Below are 17,822 nucleotides of genomic sequence, written 5' to 3'. Positions count from 1 at the left end.
GCCTGTTATTAAAATAAACCACTTATGGATCACATACGTCAACTGTTCCACTTTTAATTGTTATCAATACACGTGTTTGATGTGTCGTCGAACGGATTTAACAACTAAAGTATGAAGCGATAAGACGTAACGACGTGTCGTAACTGCCATGTAACGAATGTGTTACAAACACTATTCTATACAGTAATTTCAAGAGTAGTTAACCTTTAAAACTAGCTACGAGAATTTAATATATTGATTTAAAATAGCCATTAAATTTGTAACGAAAACTGTAATTTGTTCGTAAATAAATAATCTATTATAATTAATTTATAAATATTTTGTATGTAAAAACAAATCTAAAAATAAAATGATATCCTGGTAGGAAATTTACTTAATTTCTAAAGAATTATTTAGAATATAAAGATTTAAAACAATGCAAAATGCTGATTTTGAATAGATTAATTTTTAAAATTAAAATTACAAAATTACTGGGGTTTTTTTTTTTTTTTTTGATAAAATTGTAAAGTTTAAGAATTAAATAATGATTAAATTGAATAGAGAAATAAAAACAGACGTTTAATCTTTAGAAAATATAATAAGAATTTTTAATTTATAAATTGAATAATGATTTCATTCAAAGAGTTATTGCTTGTAATTACCTAGAACGAAAGATTAAAATTAAAAATAAAATAATAACTTCTTAAGTTTAAAAATTAGGAAGAGGAAAAACTGATAACCAGTTTGAAATAACATTTGATTAATGTAAATGAAAGTAATAACGTCGCATTTTAATAATATATATATATATATAAGCCTAATATTTAAGGTATAATGATTTATAATGGAAATCAATTTAACTTTTATACTTGATTAAATATTAACAAAGTTTAAAATGTGGTTGTATTTTAAAAAAATTTAATGTCTTTTTGAAATATTTAATTCGATTCAATTCCTTAAATTCCAAAATATATTTTCTTATTTCTATAAAAGCAAGGAAAGCAAAGTTGTTTTAAATATTTTACATATTTTAATATGATATGTATATATTTTTTCACTTGTAAGATTTTAAATTGACATTAATTTTATAAATTTTTTTTTCCTTTTTAACTTTTTCATAATATCTGTAATTTATAAATTAATAATGTAATGTAGCAAATGATAAAAATTCCGTATCTGTATCTTTAATATTTATGATCTTTGCTATTTTTGGTGATGCTTCGTTTTATATTTACAAAAAAAAAAAGAAAAATCGCTTTAAAATTAAAGAGATAGCAGATATAATGATAATTATTAATAATAAAAGTGCAAAAAATATGTTTATAATGAATTATATAGATAATGAATTTTTATAACAATTTTTAAAAAAATGGTTTTTATCTGATGAATTTTTTGATAAAAACTAAAGTTGAAAATACTTTTCTGTAATTACTTGATACCGATTTTTAGATTTAAAAAAAAAAAAACTAAATTTATTGTATAAATTTCATTTATATAACTTGAAACTATATTAAAGATTTAAAATTGTTCAGAGTTCTTAAAGGTTTTTCTATTATTGACATTTTAAGAGTGATTCTAGTCTTTAATGATGAAAGTCAACGTTAAAATAAAAGACTTAACTAATTGAGAGTTATCCATATTTATGGAATTCCGATTTTGGATATAATATGATACACCCCTTTCGTTTAAAAAAGGGCGTTTGTTTAGAGTGAAATGACACCTGAAGTCCAAGAGGTGACCTTCAAGAAGGTGTTTGACTGTTCGACTTTGAAGAAGAAGATAAAAGTCACTGACCAATGAGTGAGTTCAAGGACTGTCTTACCATCGTTAGATATACCATAGTTGCCAGACTTCATCTGGTCAGTTCACTGAAGGCATCCGAAAACATCACTTACCACCACCGATTGCCAAGGTACGTTACTCTGAATATTTATTTTGTCTTCACTTTTCTACAGGGAACAATCTTACATTGGCAAGAATATAACGCTTTCAAACACTATTTTTCCATATTTACACTTTTTAAATAAAATATTTTCAGCACACGGATACGACAGAATAAATTATTTATGGTAAAAATTTTATTTAAATTTTATTATTTATGGGAAGTTGAAAACTGGAAGGCTAACTAAATCGATCGGTAGTGTCACCATCTAGTAGCGTAAATAAAAGCTACAATTGAACCTTATATTTTAATTACTTCAACAAAAGTTCCTACATTTGCATTTCCTATTTCACGCTCCGTGGTCACATTTTCATAATTCATTACAATGAAATTCTGCAAGTACGGAATTCAAGTTTTACCTTGCATATTTTTTTAATAACGAAATTGTATTTTCACGTATTTATAGTTTAAAAAAATTTATTTCAGATCAAAATGATTTGGCTTTTCGGTATTATCGCTTCATTATGTCATTTTGCATATACTGCAGAACCCCCTCATAGTAGGCCTCAAGGTAAATATCATTTGTATTCGAATAATGCTGTTTTTAACTTAATATTTATATAAAAATCCATCTCTTCTGTTAGATATAGCGTTATATAATGTGAACGAATCTGAAGAAAGAGCAAAAATTGTATGTTATTATAGCGCTTGGGCATATTCCAGACCTAAACCCATGAATTACGACATCGAAGATATACCCGGAGAATATTGTACACATATTATTTATTCATTTGTCGGCTTAGATAATAGGACTTGGGGTCTATTTTCTATCGATCCGCAATACGATTTAGAAAAAGGTAATAATAAAAAATAGTTTGTACAAAATTTAAATTAATCAACTGCAATTATTCTGTAATATTTACGTATCGCAGGTGGTTATAAGCGTTTCGTGAATTTAAGAGTAAAATATCCCCATTTAAAACTCTTGTTGGCGGTTGGTGGATGGGCCGAAGGCGGTAGAAAATATTCCGAAATGGTTTCTGATAAAAGTAGAAGAGATATATTTGTTGCTAGTGCAGTAAAATGGCTCCTAGATTTTGGTTTCGATGGTTTCGATTTGGATTGGGAATATCCTGGTGCCGCTGATCGAGGAGGGCGTTATTCTGATAAGGATAACTTTCTCAAACTTGTGCAGGTAAAAATCATTTCAAACGCAATTTATACGGAATATTTATTATGAATATTTAATTATTAGGTTAAATTTTTTAGGAATTGAAAAAAGCGTTCGAGCCTCATAAACTCCTATTGACAGCTGCAGTACCAATTCCGAAATTCAGATTGCAAGAAGGATATCACGTTAAAGAACTTGCTGAGTAAGTTTTAAGTGATGATTTATTAGATAATGTGAATTTTATTATAGTTAATGAAATCATTATAATAGAAAATATATTAATAATCTAAATGCGATGACTTAAAATATATCTAAATAGCTTGCTTTATTTTTCTAATTATTGCAATGTAAAATTAAGTAAAACTTCAGCTATGAATTAAAGCATATACTGTATATAGTAAACAAAATATAGCAACATTGGAAAATAATAAAAACACAGAAGCGTAAATATAATCATTTTTCTGCAAAACAATTAAAAATATTATATCAAAACTAACAGATTCGAATGAGTATTATCTGAAAGTATTTTTAGCATTATACAATTGATTGAAGAATAGAGTGACCAATCCGGTTTGCTCGAGACAGTCTCACAATACACCTATTGTCCCAGGTCCAGGATAAAATCTACACAAGACGCCAAAGTTCCGGTTTTCACGGATAACATTTTTTCTATTAGAAATAAAAATACTGTACATAGAAATACATAAATATTTAGACTTATTTTTATTATAGTTTTATTATAATTTTATATTATATATAAAACACTTGCACGTAGTTTCTTCTGTTATATGTAAGCTGATACAGGATGAGTCAAAAGTCTTTTGCAGACTTTTCATTTCAAAACTATTGAAAATATTATAATTTTGTTAATGTAATCACATAGGAAGTCATTCATGGAGAATCGGATGCGACCAATTTGTTGATCCTGAAAATCATTTTTAAGATCATTTACGTTGTAACTTTTTAATGAGCAGAGGCAACGTAAAAGTTCCAATGACAAAGTTAAAAAGCGCTATTTATTTAGTGTAAAACTATTTTCTGAATTCAAATAAATACAGTTAAGTTTGTATAATTTGCAATTTTAAATTTATGAGAAGTAAAAACGAAAGTCCCATCCGATCCTCCACGAATGACTTCCTATGTGGCTATGTTAATAGGAATTCATAATTTAATTTTTATGTTGGCATTATCTATTAACTTCAATATATTTATAAGAAGATTTAAAATCATGTTAGTTTTTACAATAACTATACGTAGCAAATTAATCTGTTTGATTCTCGTATATTTATTCTCTGATTTATATATAATTATGATTTTCAGTTTAATCATTAAAAAAAAGAATGTTTATCAACAATATGCTAAAATTCTACTAAATTATAAAAAAAGTAAAAATTGAAATTTAAAAACAATTTTAATTTTATAAAGAGCATGGAAATGAATAGAAGTTTTTATATAGGTTTTCCGACATATAACGATGGAAAAGTCACTTGTATGATTTTAGAAAACTCAGCTTTGGAACAGTTTTTGATTAAAATAGTGCTATCAACAGTCTTTATATATAAGGTACATTCGCCAAATAAGACCCACTAACGTTTTAAGACGTTTTGTATTTTTTTCACTATTAGAGGAAAAAGTCTAAAAGTTGTACTGAAACATATTGTAAAATGTGCAAATTTGCGGAAATGTGAAATTAAAGTTAGCAGCATTCGAAAAGTTTTCTGTATAATGTAGATGTGTATTTTCCAAAAGTTATATAATGGGCCCTATTTGGAACAGGGGGTACAAAATAAGGCCCATTAGTAGTCCTAAATAAGGCCCATATGCAAAGAGATAATTTATTAATTAAAGTAAAAATTAAAAGTTACAATAAATGTTTTTAACCCAAATTTTTGCACAATATCACATCTTTTGAAGTATGAATTTTTCAAAATGATAAACCCATTTGATAAAACTTGCTGTGATCATTGATCCTTTCTCAGTCATCTCAACCTTTCTGCCAGGTGGAAGGTTATCCTTCCATTCAGGATTTAACCCTTTTCCTTTTAAAATAATTATAAGTGGTGACATGACTTGACTCAGTGAATTTCCACACGAGACAATAGACATGTTTTTACCATGTTCGGGTGCTACAAGATGCACTCTTTTTTCTGACATACTTATTTCGTTAATGGAGAATGAGTCTACAGCCTTTCTCGTATATATTGTGTGTTAGCTGGGGCTAGTCGAAAATATCTAACCGGGCTAATACATCCTTCAGCTTATCAAAATAGCCGCTGATAACACATCTATTAATCTGTGCGGCCCTACCCAGGTTTATCTACCGGCAACTTTCGGACGATTATTATTATTATTATTATATACATTACTGTATCTTACAGAATGCGTTTATGAGGGTTAAAATAACAAAACTTAGGCAAGAAAATCGATAAACATTGATGGGCCTTATTTAGAGCTCTTGTTATCCTACGTTTTCCATCGGTGTTTTACTAACAGATAAATAAATGCACATTACCTTGAAACTATCAGTACCTATATCTTATTTTGCTCATCACATACTTTAAAATATGACTTATAACGTGTTCATGTACTGTACGTCGAGTTACCGAAAGATGAAGAATATTTATCAAATTACCTTGAAGTAGTAAGAACAACAGGTTCTGCCTATATTCATACTTCAATTGTATCAAACATGGCGGAATAGTTTTCTTCCATTGATGTAATTTTTGATCTAGCTACCAAACGACAAGTGCTTTCAAAAACAAAAAAAAAAAAAAAAAGAAATTTCGAAATGTCAGCGTTTTCTTTATAAAAAGAAAAAATGGGCCTTCTTTAGAACCGAATCTTATTTGGTAAATGTACCTTACATATCTGTAATAAACACTTTTTAACAGTAATCAGCAATATTTCTGCATTAACGGATGCAAATTCTCTAAACAAGAACATTCATAAATATTTTTCAAGCAAACAAATTATGATAAAAATCATTAATTTTTATTATAAATTTTGCGTGATTTGTTTGCATAATATCGTCATACAAACACATTTTCGTTCATAAAACAATAAGTTCGATTTCAGAAATTATTTTCAAGTTTACTTGCTGATAGAAAATGAGTGAAAATTAAGTTCTGTTGATAATTTCACGAAACATACAAGCAATAAATATTATATATATATATATATAAATAAGAATTTTGGGTTAATGTTACCTATGGTTCCAAAATGGCGGCTCGTCTCTGATTCCAGCAAATAGAAGAAAGGAAACAGTGGGGACGCACGTTCTAACCTAACCTATTCTAATAATTTTGTTGGTAATAATTATGGTAATTTATTAGAATAGGTTAGGTTAGAACGTGCGTCCCACTGTTTCCTTTCTTCTATTTGCTGGAATCAGAGACGAGCCGCCATTTTGGAACCATGGGTAACATTAACCGAATTTTGTATTTGATATACATTTTGAATATTTGTTATGAATATTTGTTATGAAATGTTTAATGTAAATGATATTTACATTAAACAACTATAAATATTATTTATAGTTATTTAATGTATATATACAGGGTGTCCCATAAGTTTGTAAATAATTTAAAAATCCATAAAAGTTGAAAGAATTGGTATATTTGAATGCGGTTTGCGTAAAAGTTATTCTTACGAAGGGGGATCTTTTTGGGAGAGAAAAAATAGTTCAAATTTTTGCCGACAGAGGGCGCTAAACGCAAGAAAATCACTGGAATTGTGCAAATCTGAGTCTTATAAAATGCAGAGTGTACGATTAACAGCTTATTTCTGAATTTTCCTGTTAGTGGCGCTGACATACGGTTTTCATTATGATGTTGACGTTGGTGGATAAAGCGCTATTGATAAAGTTGTTTTATCTCAGCCACGAATCTCCGAATGAAACTTCTACATCACATCTATACACTTGTGCAATGCTGGGAAGATCTCTTTTGCCCTTAGAAAAATGTTTCAGTGGGCCCCCTGTATAATGAGCCATCGATTAAAATACATATTTTATACGTATTCATACTTAACTGGATGAATACACCCACATAATGCAGTTATTTCTAATAAAAATGAAAATATCTCTAAGCTATAGCTTAGAACAGGCCTAAAATTTCTCTTAAATTGCGAAATACGTCTCCAGAAAAATCGATATTTCAATATATTATCGCTAACTTATGTTCAATGTTTAGTTAATACAGGCCATTGGCCTGACCACATCGATAAAAATTGTAATATTTTCTTTTTTCTTCTTTAGCTTTACCTATCTTAGAGGCTCTTTGCCGCAAACAAGATTCGTCGTCATGCTTTACTGTTATGTACTTTGAATCTCAGTAAATCATCCCTAGAAATTTGAGGTCATCTTTAACCTCATACCGCCATTATTTTTAGGAATGATCTCGAGTCTTTTCTTTGGTGGAGTTTTTAAAAACAACTGGGGTCTTTGCTAATTGTCTGTTCCTAAAATGTGCTCTAACCATCGTATCTTTTTGGTCTGCATTTGTTTTTTCTCCCTCCATTTTCCAGTGTCTTGGTTTCTGTATGAAGCAAATAACTTAGTTTCTTCAGTATTTTGTTTTCATGCTCTGATGGCAGGCTTCCTTCTTAGTTATCAGGGTCCATATTTTTTTTATCTATATAGGATCACGAGTTGTATTACTGTTTTGTATATTACTTTCCGGGCTATTATAGAATATAACGTAGGGAAAGTATGATAATCGGTCAAATTTTGTTGCCCATTTTTTACACGTTTTGACACTTAATGAGCCTAAAAATGTAAAAACACGCATGCAGAATTCTGTAGGTGTGTGTGTGTGTGTCGGCATCTATTTTGCATTATATCTCGGGACTGAATGAACCAAAAATTTTGAAACTTGGCACGGTTGTTTCTATATTTGGAATATTTATGCCGTTAAATTTTGAAGATTGTGTCAAGAAGGTAGGAATGAATGAATGAATAAATGAGGTAGGAATCATATCTCGAGTGAAATCAGACTTAATTAACTTTTACTTTTTATTGGTATTTTATTTACATCTTGTTAAAATGTCAATTCTAAACCCAAAATAAGGCTTTTGCTTTTTTATAATAATTAATAATATAAAAAGTGGCCCACCAGTTGCCAAGCGGTTTCATTCCCTGAATACTAAGAGTTCGGTCGTAGGTTAGCGCTTCTCCAGGACGGGCTTGCTACGTGGAGTTTTTCGGGTTTTCTCCACATCTAACGTCTGAATAGGGACCAGTTACTCTTAAAAAGATCTCCCGGAAGGAATCGCCCAAGTGTTGCGTTGCCGTAACTTATTAAACAATATAAAAAGTATTTTTCAAATAAAATCTCATAACAAGTGGCGCCACACATAATTTAACTTTAAGCCTTATCTTACCTTTCCGAAACTTAAATATTCTTCTTTAAAAAATACAGAAATTTATGACAATTTAGCAAAAATTCCCTTTTAAGCTTTTATTATTATTATTTTAATTTTATGTAGTAGTTTAAATGAAAATTATCGGACTTCCTGTGCTCTTAACTTCATGTTTGAATCCTGACAGAGCTCTAGACAGTATTTTTTCCTGTTATTTTCATCTGCCTTTGGCTTGTTTCAGATGTTAGAAGTTCATACATGTTGCAAAATAGGCTCTGTTTTTTTGTCAGTATCGCGTAATGCTCTGTTGGAACTTTAATAAGTTATATCAATAGCATAAAAATTTCTTTACGAAGATTATCTTTCGTTCATGTTGACCGTCTCTATTGTTTGTTCGGTCCTCTTGAATTGGACAAAATATGTATTTAATTTAAAATAAAACTTAGATCGTCTTAGGTGCCGCGCGTTAAATAACAATAAAGATTAATTAAAAAATACTTAGTTCAATATTAATTTTCTATAAATTATTACTATATTACTTCTATTATTATGGGCATCCACATCACACTAATGCAAAGCTACCTATATCTGAGATATTTCAACAGCAGAACTTTTTTTTTTTTTTTTGATATTCTCTTCTACATCATCTTCGGTCATCAGAAATCAAGGTACCACTTCCCTAATTATGTCATCAGGTCAAAAGTTTAAACTCATTCGCAAACACACGGGAATTATTTTCAGGCAATTCTGTGGTAGCTGGAGAAAAAAATAGAGAATGGGTGCAATCTTACATCATCATTCACCTTCTCTCCCCCGTCGTCAGCAATCGTCATATACAAACAAATCCTTCTTCCCTCAAACTGCTGACGTAATACTTGAATGGACCTTTGGTTCTGTGTAGAACTACTGCAATATCAACGCAAAAACAGGACATAGCAATCTGACAAGTGGCTAAACCGTCCATTTTCAGGGATGCGAATAATTTCTATTTTATCATCAAACGGTGTAGGATTGTTCATATATATACGCAATGGTCTTAACTCATATAACCCAAAATTATTGACAAGTCCCTTTTTGGAGCTCACTGCTTTAATTTATGGAAAAGGATATTCTCGTAGAGAAAGCATTACATTTTTAACGCTATCTGCTGAAGATCCGCATGCATAATCAAAGGTTACAATCAGCATTAAGTTTTAGTTTTAATTTCTATTTCTCCTGCGTTATCTCTTCAGTTGGATATGTGCCTAACAATCTATTTACATTATATATGAAAAATATAATGCTATATTGCCATTAAATCAAAAGAAATAACTTCACATTATCCACGTTACGAATAAATTTTTTCATTAAAGTGATTTTGCATTCGGCAAGAAAAGTTCTTCAGCATTTGTTTTGAACATTGAAGTTATTTCTTTTGATTCAACTATTTACACAAGAAAGTTACTTCAATCGTTACTATTTTAACAAAAGTATCAAATTTTTCTAATTAGACTACTTGATTATATCCATGTGATGACCTACGATTTACGTGGTAATTGGGCTGGATTTGCTGATGTCCATAGCCCTCTCTATCGTCGTCCTTTCGATCAGTGGGCTTATGAAAAACTGAATGTGGTAAATAAGGCTTAATTATTTGCAAAAATATCATTTTATGATGCTTTAAAGTTGTATCTATCGTAGAAAAATATAACACATTGGACTATATTTCAGCACGACGGATTACAACTATGGGTAGAATATGGTGCGCCCAAGCGCAAACTTATAGTTGGTGTGCCTTTCTATGGTAGAACGTATACTCTAGGTAGTAAATCTAATACGGAATTGCGAGCGCCCATCAAAAAATGGATCGGTGGCGGAGAAGCTGGTCCTTATACCAATGCTTCTGGTTTTCTGGCTTATTACGAGGTAATATAAAAGAAATTTTTTCTACCTATTTTTTTCAATTTCAACCATTCTAAAATTTTAACAATTTTTTAGATATGTCCTCATATTCTATCGAAAGAATGGACGAAAAAATACGATGATATTGGAAAATGCCCTTATGCTTATTATGAAGACCAATGGATTGGTTACGAAGATGTGGATAGCATCGGGATCAAGGTAAAATATCAACGTTGTAACTTCGCAGATTGTAACATTTTAAAATCAAATCTTTCGCTCAAAAATATTTATTTTATATAGTATATTTTATTTTCTCGCAGCAGAATATCTTTTATTTCCTGAATATACAAATTATTTAGAACTTATTCTATGATCAAAGATGCATTTTTCTTCTTATCATATTGAGTTTTGGAACACAAGCCATAACGGGATAAGTATGGCGAATCGACCCGTCAGATAACGGAATGAAAATTAACCCAAAAATAAGTATCGGTGAATGATTAATTACTGTCCAACATTAGACCAAAGTCTTTAGGGATTTTCAGGATATGTATTATCATTATCATCAGACATTATCATCTTTTGAATTCCATGATGACCTAAATACTTATATATATTTTTACATTGTGTCTATTTGCATTACATTCGTTTTGGTTTATTAAAATATTTTACTTATTCTCAAAACTATATGATAAACTCTTTTTCTTCTTTTAAAAGTTTTCACAATATAACCTAAACGTCTCCTTGTCTAAATTTAATTATTTTACATTATTTTAAGGCGAATCAGAGTATAAAATTCACGAATAGACTGATTTTATATCGCTTCCTTTAAATATTATTTCTATATACAAGCAGAATTAAGTGAAACTTTTTTAAACAAATCGATATGAAAGAATAATGAAAAAAAATCCAGCAACGAGTTTCTGCGTAACTTTTCCGGCAATTATAAGATTTTATTTAAAAAAATAACTTTTATATTATTAATTATAATAAATACAATTTTATGTGGCGCCGTCTGTTATGAGATTTTATTATTAAAAGCTTTTTATATTATTAATTATTATAAAATAGGAAATAAAGATGAGTTTTACAAAAACCGTAAATGTAATTCTAGTAAAATCTTCACTAAGTCCGTCACCGCTCAAGATATAACACTTAATTTCCTCTACATTCATACCCCTCGACTTTTACCATCGAAATTTAACAGCATCAACGCCCGTTATACACCCAAGTTACCATGCCAAATTTCGTTTTTTAATCATTGCCCCAGCCTGACTTATTAAACGAAATAGACGCCAATACACACACATACATATCCAAGGAATTTTTTACTTTTTTTTCTACTTTTTTGGATTCAAAACGTCGAGATTTGCAAAAATCCCGGACGATCAGATTTGACACGACTCCAATACTTTTCCTCAGCCGGAAAAGAAAAATTTATTCAAAAATTAATCTTACGCGTTTTCTTGTAAATATATTTGTTGACTCCAGTAATATAAGATTTAAATAATGATCAACTTCTCGTTATAATATTTTAATGTCCCAGAATTAAACCTGTAGAATTTTAAAAATTTATTAAAGATTCATTGTAGTTTCAATTACATTCATTTTACTTTTTCTGACTATGTGTATATCTACATAATAAGAGAAAGTATTGGAATCATGTCAAATTTGACCCTCCAGGTTTTTGAAAATCTTTACGTTTTGAGATCCTCTTAATCCAAGAATGTCAAAAAACCGGAAAAAAATTCCGTGAATATGTGTTTACGTGTCTATTTCTGGATGGGGGCAACTGTTAAGAAGCGAACTTTGGCATAGCAGCTTGGGTATAAAAGGCATTGATGGTGTTAACTTTTTGTGGTTAAAGGTCCAGGAGTAGAAAGATACTGGAGAGCCATGTGTCATATCTCGAGTGGTACCGGAATTAACGAAAATTTTATTCGTTATCGCATTTACAATATTTTCAAAAACTCGTCTCTATCTTCAAAATTAAGCCTTTTGCCTTTTTTAATAATTAGTAATATAAAAGTTATTTTTTAATAACATCTCATAAGAGATGGGGATATATACAATTTTTACTTTGTACTAATATGTCTTAGTGTTTCTTAAACATAAGTATTTTTCGCCGGGAAAGTTATATAACCCGTTGCTGGATTTTTTAAAAACAAATAAAGATATAAGGAATAACAGCACGATTCTCCACAATTGGGAATTAAAAATTATGACAGTTACATAATTTCTAAGATTAAAGAGTAAAATTACATAAAACTAAACATGTTATAAACCATGTTACGCATACGCCGTGGTAAAGTCCAAGTTCCGTGACCTTTATTTTATTATAGAAATCTAATACAAAAGATGATTGACTGTTATTCTGTGTAGATGTTGCAATTTCTAATACCTCACGATAGTTTAACTTCCTTCCTTCTCCTTTTTTGTTAACAACCTGTGGTGTACTTATGGGGTGATGTGGATGTTTGATCCTCCCGAGAGGCTTTAGGAATAAAATTTAAACTAAAAGAAAATTCGTCTTAAATAACAAATCTAAAATTACGTTTCATTAACGAATAATTAAATATCAATCATTTCATTTTTTATTATAAAAAAATAAATGCTCGGCTATCAATCGCTTACTTATACAATGTGACTATGGGTTATTCTAGAAGAAAGGTCATAGTTCGGATATCGAGTTTGTTCCCGAAGTTTCTCTGTAGATGCATTGGAAACATTACAGAACATTTGTTTGGCGGGTATATTAGGTACGGTCATTTATGGGCGACAAGGGGTGAGAGACTCTTCATTTTGATAGTACTTTTTAGATCATCCCAGAACAAAACCTTATTTACGCCACTGATAATAACTAACAATTAATCATTCACTAATCCACAAAATTAAAATTAAATTGCATTAATTCAATTCGCACATTAAAATCTGAATAATTATGTTCATTTTATGAAAAAGGGGAAATAAGAACTTACAATCAAATCGCCAATTTCTTCTTACGTATTACACAGTATTCTATAGCATTAATGCATTAATTGCTCTCATTTCACATGAATTTATTAAACTTAGAATGAAATATTTCCTGTTGTTCTTACATATATTTAGTAACTTTAACAACGATTGCCACAAGTACCACATCCCATCCATTTTATATGACTCACTTGTCTTTCATTTTGTATTTTGTAGTTAAAGTAATATTGAATTCCAATATTATCAAATTTAATAATTCAATACTGGTATAATATTTAAAAATATCCTTGTATATTATTAATTTGATCATATACGAATAGAAATAAATATTATTGACGTATCATTATTACAAGCTAGAAAATCATCCACGACCAAGGACGACGCCAGCCAATGGGTAAGGGGGGGCAAGATGATGTAAATTGATAGAAGATATGAATTGTATGTAGGTAAAATAGAAACGATTCATAAAGTTTTAATCATTTACTATGTACCGGAAAAGAAATATCTCAAATAAAACATTTTCTTTAACTTACAAGAAGCCTAAGAAGATTATTTTAATTAAAACTTAGCATTTAAATAACTTTTTTGAATTTCTAGGGGAGGGCAACTGCCCCTCTGCTCCTCCCCCTGAAGACGCCCTTGTCCACGACGTTAGACAATACAATGTTGTGGGTAACTTTTTATGAACTATAAATAAGTTTGTTATAATGCAATGAATAATGTAGTTAATAATGGATATACGGAAATTATGTTTAGATATCATATGAAATGTATAAACTACGTTAATAACAATTATAGTTAAATTTTTAAATGAATTAGAAATTTATCTTGAAATTATAAAGTATTTATAATTGAAGAATCATGTTATTAAAAATCAAAATTGTCGTCATTTCCATTTTTATCTGACATTTTAATCTTTTTTTATGTCTGTTAATGACATTCTAAAGACTACTTTAGTAAGGAAATTGCAGATCTTAAAGTTATTATTTAGGCCTCTATATTAGATATTTTCTCAGTAATACTACTACAGAATGGTATAGTTTTTCTTTAATATTTTAATAATTTTAAGAAAGGATAATAATTCTTGTCATCTATTTAAAAATCTGCATCTTTGTTTCTCGTTCTAGTATGTTTAAATCCATATTTAAATCCACATGTCTATACATATGGTGGACTGTTGGTGTCATAAACTCTAACCCTTTCCATTCTACTGTTTTATACATACTCTAATATGTATTCACAAATGTTTTATTTGTCTTTCCTGTAACACAAGAGATGCTGCTTGTCTTCGTACTGTTAGACTATTGATATTTTTTAACATTATTGTTGATTTGATGGAGGTTTATGAGAAAATAGTTTACAAGTTCTAAAGTATTTGTTTAAAAATTTTATGACGTTTTACAAATGTATTGAATATATTAATATTTAAGGTGCGTGAATATAAGGTAAATTTTAAATATTCGAATTGCAAACATCTCATTTCACTGTATAACAATAAAACACCGTCAAAATTTCATTAAAAAGCTGCAAAAGGAATATTTTCCAAACAGGATTCCACAGACTGAGCTCGGGGAACACGCGAAATGTTCAGAAAGTATCTACACTATTAATATGCTCTTATTTTTAAAAAAATATAAGATAGAATCACAGGGAATTTCATTACAGAACATTACTTATTTTCGAAGCAATTAGTATGTGTACGAGTCAGGGGCTCCCGTTTATTGTGTAATTATGTATCGACACACACCGACCTTTATAATACAGTCTTTTAATTCAAATTTCAAACGTTTTCGGTGTTTTTGAAAGGCCTTCGTCAAAGATAAAAATCGAAATGATTCTTGCTTTAAACCGACTGTTTGTTCTGAATCGTTATAAATATTTGAATTTTCTTAACTGCGCAGGCTCATATATAAATACATACAATCGGTGATGGTACTTGTACCAATATACACAACAAATATAAATATAATACATGAATAAATAATTAGCTGCTCGTCCCTTAATTACTATTCAAAATTAGGCTCGCTCTCCACGCGGCTGATATTTTACGGACTCTAAAATTTATTGCTAGTCCTTCTTGGTACGTCTTATATATCTGCCATACTTCCGCATATTTCAAGTGCCTCTTGTCCTGGATCTTTTGTATTATTTTAGCCCTTTGCCAATCCACAGTGACAATCCTTAGCAATAGAAATAGAGAAAGGAGGAGGATTCGTAACAAAAGTTTACAGAAAGGCGACGTATAACCCGCTATTTATACCATGGAACTCACACGACCTTATAAAATAGCAGCGTTCCGGGCATTAATAAAGAGAGCCTACACACACTGCAACAAACCACAAGACAGAATTAAAGAATTAAGATCACGTTAAAGAGCTAGCTAGGCAATGCGGTATCTACCAGAATACGATAAGAGTAAGTTTGTAAGTTGTGTAATACATCCCAAGCCATCGGTCAATAATTAACCTTTCTTCTATACACTGATAGTTTTCCTGTTCCTCCAAAACTGTCCTGTTCTCGCTTTTCTTTCGAGAAAGTACCTTTAAAAATTATTCTGGTGATTCTCATATAATGGACCAGTTTCTTAGCAGAGCGGCTTTAACATATCTAGATAAGAAAGCCAACGACAGAGCCCGTTTCATTTAAAACGAACTAAGACATCGGTTTGCTTATCCAGCTGTATTGAAGTTGATTTACTAGGCAACAACGCGCCAAGCCAACAATTCATTTTTTTTTTTTTTTTTTTTTTTAAACTCTTTCCGCCCTGTGGGCACTAAGAGGGCCTCTTTTAGTAGGCCCATTATGGGTTCGGCCAGGCCCACAATGGGGCGACCGGGTGGTGAGGGACGGGGCCCGACATATCCGAACGGACCACCCCCCGAAAAATTCCTGGGGATTATTCGACCCGTTCGGATTCGATCCCGGGTCCCCCAGAGCGGTAGGCTGCCACCTTTACCGCTCGGCCATCCGGCCGTCGTCAACAATTCATTAGCAGATTTCGTCTTTAATATTTCCAATGCCTCTTTGCTTGTCTGTTGATTCTTTCTTTCTGAAACACATATCACGGGCATTCGTTACCTTTAAGTTCTGATTCGATTTACATTAGTTATCATTTTATATTTTTACTGAATACAACAGGTTTAATTTTCCTTATTGTTATCAGAGACATTTTCTCCTGTTTAAATGTTTTAATTTAAAAGTTTGATAACACAACCTCAATAAATTAGAAATGCCTCATGAGTCAAAATATTTTTTTCAAAAAGTAACTTTAGCAGTTGATTTTCGAAACTATCCAGAAGACGTTTGTGTCGCGACATTTTGCCTGTTGCAATTTGACATATTTATTCTCCAAGATCATATTTATTCATTTATTTTTTCACCGTGTAGTCTGATATTCACCTATATCTCCCATTATCCTCTGTAATTTTAAAATGTTCAATTTTTATTCCTTTGAAACATGAATTCACTGTACAATTTTGAGTATTCGCAGCTTTTCAGGATATGTTACCAATGATAATTCTTGTAAATTGTCAAAAATGAATGTAGATATGAAACAGCATGTAAGAGACAAATCAATTATTATTTTTCTTTTAGAATTATGCCAAATCACAGTTTTATAAGAATTTCTTTAATAAAACCCTTTATGATGATGCTAAAATCATAATATAAAATTTCAAATGTTTAAGTTTTTAAAATTACTTATTCCAGATATTTTAAAACGTTTATCAAAAATTTTCTTTTGAATTCAATCATAATTAATATTTTTAAATGTACTAAGAAAAAATTAAGAAATATTAAAAAATTGAAATTAGTATTATATAAAAATAATGGGTTAATTTCGAATATCTAATTAGCCTATTTTCAATTTTATTTGAATTTATTTATATTTTTAATGAATTTTTTAAATTTAGATGGATTTCATCAAAGAACATAAATATGGTGGTGGTATGATTTGGGCTATAGACATGGATGATTTTCAAGCTGTATGTGGTGAAAAAAATGCGCTTCTCAAAGTCATGAATGAACGCCTCAGAGGATATCAAGTGCCAACACCTTCAACTACTACCACCACTCCTCCTTCAACAACCGTCACATCAGCAGCATCACAGGAAGTCTTTAAAACTACTAAGGAAGTTTCTATTGCTACCGACAGCAAATTAAAAACAGAATCAACGGAACCAAGTAAATCAACACCATTGACACAATCAACTTTTGCTCAACCATCTACAGCATCACCCGGAACAGTAAACTGTGAAGATGAATCAAATACATATTTTCGTCATGAAGAAGACTGTTCTAAATATTATCGTTGCAACCACGGAGAAGCATATATACTGAGTTGTCAAGGGGGAACTTATTGGAATCAAGATAAATTAAATTGTGATTGGCCAGAGAACGTTCCCGAATGTAAAGCTGGGGAAAGACGTAACATTCCAATATTTTCATAAGGATTTGTTTCTCTTCAGAAATGATAATCTGAGTTTTTAAATTTGGTTATGTAAAATCATTATATCTGAGAAATTTGTAATCAAATCTGTCATTAAAATTGAAATTAAAAATTACTGGATATAAACAAAT

General features: G+C 30.2%; 1 protein-coding gene across 1 annotated transcript; it reads left to right on the top strand.

Annotated features, from left to right (window-relative positions):
- The first annotated feature begins 1,648 nt into the window (after positions 1–1,648).
- Positions 1,649–17,821, top strand: LOC136971736 (endochitinase-like). The gene is made up of 9 exons (XM_067266230.1): positions 1,649–1,891; positions 2,348–2,432; positions 2,506–2,718; positions 2,794–3,056; positions 3,131–3,234; positions 9,881–10,004; positions 10,101–10,295; positions 10,368–10,490; positions 17,156–17,821. The coding sequence occupies exons 2-9, from the start codon at positions 2,354–2,356 to the stop codon at positions 17,690–17,692; spliced, it is 1,638 nt and encodes a 545-aa protein (XP_067122331.1). The 5' UTR covers positions 1,649–1,891; positions 2,348–2,353; the 3' UTR covers positions 17,693–17,821.
- Position 17,822: the final 1 nt, after the last annotated feature.

The sequence above is a fragment of the Centruroides vittatus genome, unplaced genomic scaffold (assembly GCF_030686945.1).
Source record: "Centruroides vittatus isolate TY-2023 unplaced genomic scaffold, ASM3068694v2 contig_2696, whole genome shotgun sequence".
NCBI lineage: Eukaryota > Metazoa > Arthropoda > Arachnida > Scorpiones > Buthidae > Centruroides > Centruroides vittatus.
Note: the sequence above shows the minus strand (reverse complement) of the source record. Positions and strands in the feature narration are given on the sequence as shown.